Here is a 6,874-nt window from a genome sequence, read left to right on the forward strand (position 1 = left end):
GCTTGCGTTTTGATGGTTTAACTCATGTTTGTTAGTCATAATTATAAATTATCAAGCTGTTTTCAAAGAGATTTTTTATACGAAACAAATGACAAAATGTTGAGATATTTTGAAATTCTTTTCACTTACAAGAGAGCTATATGAAAATGTTTTAGGCTGTTTTCAGACATCTCAGAGAACTTATTAACGGACCCTAATTTGACCCCATTTTTTTGTGAACATTTAAAAAATTTTGAAGTTAGAGTTCATTTCAGGTCCGGTTCGATGCCCTGCAATGCGAATGCGCAACTAGCACTGAAGGCAGGGGGGAGTTCCAGTGAACACTACAGGAGTAGGGAGGGACCCTCTTGGGAGATCCCGAATGACTTCCTGCCCAGTCCCATCGTCGAGATCACGTCACCCGAGCCGTCTTCGGGATCCCCGTTCAGGTTCGAATCCCCCTGTATCGTAGTTTCCGAATGCGCCGCAGCCGCGAGAGAGTGGACGGCGCTCACCCGGGAGAGTCGCCCAAACTGAACGGGTCCTTTGGGGGGAGCAGTCACTCAGTCCGAAGCGATAACCCATCCCTTTTTTTCACTTTACAGTTTTTTTTACTCCGAGAAAACATTTGCCGAAAAATCAATCTTTCGAAGAGCAACGGAGTTGATCTAATAAGTTGTTCTAAATTCCAAACGGAGTTTTACCTTTGCATTGAACAAAAGAGACTAAAAAAATTGAACTGCAATTAATTTTAACTATTCAAATTGAATGAATTAGTCTTCGAATCGGTCGACTGGCTTTAAAGAATTTAAAACGGTGGTAAAAAAAATCCATAAATGATGTTAACTTCAGTCATAGGACAAAATGTTTGCAGTTTTTTTTGGCAGACGACGATGAACGTAATTCGAACGCTTATTTAGGTGGTGATGAATATATTTTTTTCGTTTTTTTATTTTTCAGAAAAAGTCTTGAATTATGCTCCGCCCAATTTTTCCTTTTTTATTTTTTGATTTCATTTTATTTTAGTTAATTTCTTTTATTAAAGGAAAGGCAAATTTCTCTATGTAACATCGAAAATGTAGTCACAAAAAACGGTATTGGGGTTTAGTTTCAAAATTGAACTTTGTTGGAATTCTCAGCCAAATAAAAAATAACATTTAATCACTTACATTTACTCTAAATTTTCTCAATAATGTTGCTCTAGAATTTCAATTTGCTTCATCATCATCCATTTTTTTCTTGGAATTTTGAATGATTTTCAAAAAATAGTTCACTATTGTTTTTGTTTATTTGCGTTTATTACTGTTTACCATTTGTCTGTTGGCTATATATCTGCTCTATTGGACAAATGATCAGATACACACATTACAATCTTTTTTTTTGTTGTTTTCGTTGCAACTTATGAAAACGCAGAGCTGTAATTTTCACGTGCTCAAAAAAATTCAAAGAATTCTACGAGATCGAAACTAAAAACTTTGCTTTGGAAGCAGTTAAAGACCAGTTCATCATTACTTGTGAAATGTATGTTTGTTTTGAATTAACGTTGCAAACAGATCAAGGAAATATTGCAATCAAGAAAGTTCTTTGTGAACCAACTGAGCTTCATTTCCTTCTCAAATAGCACAAAAACTAAACCAAAACTCACGCACTAAATGGCTCAAAATTGTTAATTTATTTTAATTTGAGCTAAAGATTGGGTGATCAAAGTTTTTTTGCAATTTTAGCCAATCAAACTCATATAGAATGGTCAAGTATTTCAATGAACTCTTGCAGCACATAAAAATGTAACCGAAATACCAAAAACGTGGTTTTTCTCACATAACAAAATAAATTTCGTGCCACATGTAAAATTTTGCTCAGAAAATAAAAAATTAACAAAAATGCCTCTATAACAGTTTATATATTTTTAGTCAATTTTAAAAATAGTTTATCTGCGTGAAATTTCAGTAGTTCAATTTCATTTTATTTTAGTTAATTTCTTTTATTAAAGGAAAGGCAAATTTCTCTATGTAACATCGAAAATGTAGTCACAAAAAACGGTATTGGGGTTTAGTTTCAAAATTGAACTTTGTTGGAATTCTCAGCCAAATAAAAAATAACATTTAATCACTTACATTTACTCTAAATTTTCTCAATAATGTTGCTCTAGAATTTCAATTTGCTTCATCATCATCCATTTTTTTCTTGGAATTTTGAATGATTTTCAAAAAATAGTTCACTATTGTTTTTGTTTATTTGCGTTTATTACTGTTTACCATTTGTCTGTTGGCTATATATCTGCTCTATTGGACAAATGATCAGATACACACATTACAATCTTTTTTTTGTTGTTTTCGTTGCAACTTATGAAAACGCAGAGCTGTAATTTTCACGTGCTCAAAAAAATTCAAAGAATTCTACGAGATCGAAACTAAAAACCTTGCTTTGGAAGCAGTTAAAGACCAGTTCATCATTACTTGTGAAATGTATGTTTGTTTTGAATTAACGTTGCAAACAGATCAAGGAAATATTGCAATCAAGAAAGTTCTTTGTGAACCAACTGAGCTTCATTTCCTTCTCAAATAGCACAAAAACTAAACCAAAACTCACGCACTAAATGGCTCAAAATTGTTAATTTATTTTAATTTGAGCTAAAGATTGGGTGATCAAAGTTTTTTTGCAATTTTAGCCAATCAAACTCATATAGAATGGTCAAGTATTTCAATGAACTCTTGCAGCACATAAAAATGTAACCGAAATACCAAAAACGTGGTTTTTCTCACATAACAAAATAAATTTCGTGCCACATGTAAAATTTTGCTCAGAAAATAAAAAATTAACAAAAATGCCTCTATAACAGTTTATATATTTTTAGTCAATTTTAAAAATAGTTTATCTGCGTGAAATTTCAGTAGTTCAATTTTGTTATAAAAATTTTGTTATAAAAATGTCAGACCAAGTTGTTTGAATTTGATTTTCCAATCAAACTCAACCTCATTATTTTCAGTTCGAGATGTAGAAAAGCTGGTTTCGGTCCGTTTACACAAATTGTTTTTTTTCGAGACATTTTTTTCAAAATAAGCGCAGTTAACTTCCTTTATTAAAGTAAACGGAAATTGCGCTATCGAACAACAAGAATGTAGAGGTCACAAAAAACGTGATCATTTTCTAGTTTCGACATTGAAATTTATCAGTTTCCACAGCCGAACAACAATTTTCATTCGATCATTTACTTTAATATGTAATTTTCTCAATTTGGGTTAAATTTTATCGAAAAAATGTCAATCAAACCTTGTTCTAGAATTTCGAATTGTTTTTAGGTCATCCAATTTTTTCTAGGAATTTCGAAAGTTTTTCAACAAGAAATTTAGTTTTTTTGTGCTCATTACTGTTTTACATTTGTCTGTTGGCATGTATCTTCTTTATCGAATAAATGAACAGATACATTTGTTACACTAGTTTTTTGTTGTTTTGTTTGTAACATATGAAGAAAATACAGAGCTAAACTTTCACATGTGCTCAAAAAACAATTTAAAAGATTTCCCTGAGATCGCAATCGAAAATTTTGCTTTGGAAGCAGTTGAAGACCAACCATTTGCATTGACCGACTCTAAAATTTCTGTGTCGAAAAAACGCAATTTTTTTGGTCACATTTTCTGAAAAAAAACGCAATTTTTTGGTCAAAGCAGACCTTTTTTTGCCCTGTTTTTTCAAAAAATTTCCGTAAAGCAGAAAAATTGGCCAAAATGGAGTCTTTTCAGTGAATTGGAAGAGCTCTGAAATTCAATTTGGTCGTCGTAAAAAAAAAGAAAAAAGATTGACCATTTTTTGAATTTTTTTATTGAAATTCCGCATCTAAATCTAAAAAATCCTGGATCCGCTCTCGATTTTGTTTGTTGTTTTTTTGTTTTTTTTTAAAATTTAGTTTTCTCATAATTTTTTATTTCATTTTGTTTTGGGAAACCGTTTTTTACGAATAGTGGCCGAAAGTTAATGGTACATTTCATTGGGCTGAAATGTATCAATTTTCTTTGTTATTAGCAGTTTATCAAATTTTTACGTAACAAAACTGCATATTGTGCTAAAAAAAAAGAAACTATACTTCTATTGCCGTTATTCGGAATTACTCTCTTCACTCAAGACAATGAAAAAGAAACTAATTTATTTTTATTGTTACTTTCATATCCTGTAAAGGTCAGGCTAGAGTTTTTCTACAGCGTAGTACCAATGGAAGAGAAAAGTGCATCTAATTGAAATTTTGACTGTATCTGATGCGGTTTTTTGCGCCAAAGAAAAAATTATGTTTCGTCCTCTTGTAACTCGAAGGACACAAAAAGGGATTTTTTTCACTATATCCCCCCATTTGCAAAAAAAGGGGGATTCGGTGAAAGGTTTAAAATTCTCATCTGCTAAACTGTTGATTTATTTCTTTATAGGAGGGGGATATTCGTTACTAGGTACCCGAGGGGGGATATAGTTAAAAAGTGATTCCAAAAAAGATTTATTTGTTTTAGTTTTGGAGAGAAGGAGGCGTCGCCTGTTAAACTACCGAGTGTAGCGCAGAAAATCAGCCAGGTCATAACTAACAATGTCTTGACCCCTTCGATGGCTTCTGACCTTGCCACAACGAATAACCCAATGACATCTTTCGCCCAGAAGTTGGGACTACCCTCTGCGAGCTACATTTACAGGGGGATATCTGCCTACGCTTCCAGTGCCGCCGGATCTGCCGGCGACAGCAGCCTGCAACACCCATCTGTTGCGGGCGCCGCTGCCGGACAAAATCAAACTGGTAGTACGGCGGATAGGAGTCGCGATGGTCCAGCCGCTGGGTTTTACCCTTACTTGCCACCTGCCTTGCAGCCATTTTCATCTACGGAAGGTGCTAGTCAGTCGTCGGGGGGAGCAGGAATTGTAGGAGGGGGAGGGGGCTTGGTCGGGGGGCTGAGCGGGGTTTTGGACCCTGGCAGCGGAGGTGTGGGCGAGGGACTGATGGCTTTCTCATCATCGCCTAACAACCCATCATCATCCAATCAAAACAGTGCCTTGCAACAAGATAGGGTATGCTACAGTTTGACTTTTATCAAATTCTTCTTGTTTTTGCCGAAAATTTGAGAAAAAATCAGAAGTTGACATCTCAATTATAAAACCAATTGAGCAAGACTTCGCTTGCATGAAAAAACCACGAGGCAATTTTGCAAATTTTAACCGATTGATTTTATTAATTTTATCACATTTATTGAAACGTAAGTTAGAAGTGTCTTATCAAAATAAAGAGTATATAGCAAAAGTTATTTGTATTTCAGAGTTGGTTCCAGAGCGGAGAAATGGTCGTGTTTGTGTTGATTCTCAACCTCGGATTCACCGCTTTGTTCGCACATTTACTCACCTCATAACACCCCCCCCCCCTCCCCCTCACGCTCCTTTTTATATCCTTGCCAACATCACCCCCCCCCCCCTCCCTCACTCTCTCTTCCTTGCCCTATTCACCACTACTACCTCCGCTACTCAGTCACTCATCTAAACACGACATTGACCCCCCCCCCCCGAACTATTTGCTCGATTACTCATCTAACTCAGCTCATCATCTCGAAAGGAAGCACTCGGAACAATCTGCTCATGAGTCAAACAGCAAAAAAGAAGACAACAAGATCGCTCTGTGACTTAAAAAATTCAGCGCATTAGGAGCCCAAAAACCGACCACAATATTTTGACGTCCAAAGAAATTCTATTTTTTATATACTTTTCTAGTCTCTAAATGACCAGAACAAAACTCAAGACGACAACCTACCATACATAACTCACTCTTTCTTGGCTTCTTCTCTTTGTTACTTAAATGTTTCGTAAATTAGGCTCTAAACTTCGTTTAATATGTTGCTCTAATTGTGGCTACAAAATGGCACAATGATTGAAAAATTCTAACGATAGAAATGCTATCTTTGCAATGTCATCAATGAATTTGGTAAATCGATGCAGTTCAATTAATCTTAACTTTCAATTCTAAAATGCAGTCTCAATTTCTAATTTATTTTTTAAAGTTTTCTTTCTGTGGCAAACTTCTGAGACAAAAATAATTGGCACAATTCACAAAATCGCAAATCGAACAAGAATAGTCGTATATCAGGACAAAGCCCTGATAATCCCACTGCTTCAAGGACACTTGAAAAAATTTTTTGGTTGAATAATTGACAAAGAAACAGAGAAAAAAAGAATTTTTTTAAAAAGTTTTTTCTCCATTTCGTCCCCCCCCCAACGGTATGTTAATACTAACGGTGTAATGATGTGATCATAAGATTACATTGCTGGCCTCAATTCAATTTGGAACGCATTAATTTGCAATTGAAGCGTGTTAAATCGCGCTGTAATTATCCCAAACAGTCGAAATTAGCAATTTTAAAACTCCCGTAAACTTTTTTATATTATTCAAAAAGTATTGTTGTTCTGAGCTTATAATTAAAAAGATAATTCACCTCTGATTCCAGTGAAGTTATGGGGATTTCAAAATTGCCATTTTGGCCCATTTGGGACAATTAACACGCGATATATTTCGCGCTTTTAACGCATAAGCAGAGATTTAATCACCTTAAAAATCGTTCCAAATTGATTGAAGGAAGCTTCTTCGTCATAATAGATTTTTTACTGGGAGCAAAATCTGTCCTTTTGTACTTTATATGGTGTTTGGAGGGACGGTTTTCCCGACTTTGTATTTTTTAACAGTTAATTTTTTCACGTAATACTGCTCCATAGAGCTCAAAGGGATTGTTGTCCTGGGCTTAAATTTGAAAAGATATTTCACCTGTGATCATTTTCGTAAAGTTATGAGGGTTTAAAGGTTGCCATTTTGGCCATTTTGACCAATTTGGGACAATTAACGCGCGATATAATTCGAGCTATTAACGCGTAAGCCGAGATTTAA

General features: G+C 34.8%; 1 protein-coding gene across 1 annotated transcript in view; it reads left to right on the plus strand.

Moving 5' to 3' along the window:
• Nucleotides 1–6,000, plus strand: part of LOC134838900 (junctophilin-1-like) — a gene marked incomplete in the record, with an annotated part of 55,298 nt that extends 49,298 nt beyond the window's left edge. The window contains 3 exon segments of the mRNA XM_063854204.1: nt 255–428; nt 4,473–5,019; nt 5,265–6,000. Coding sequence (XP_063710274.1) covers nt 255–428; nt 4,473–5,019; nt 5,265–5,354 — 811 coding nt within the window.
• Nucleotides 6,001–6,874: the final 874 nt, after the last annotated feature.

The sequence above is a fragment of the Symsagittifera roscoffensis genome, chromosome 2 (assembly GCF_963678635.1).
Source record: "Symsagittifera roscoffensis chromosome 2, txSymRosc1.1, whole genome shotgun sequence".
In the NCBI taxonomy this organism is placed as follows: Eukaryota; Metazoa; Xenacoelomorpha; order Acoela; family Convolutidae; genus Symsagittifera; species Symsagittifera roscoffensis.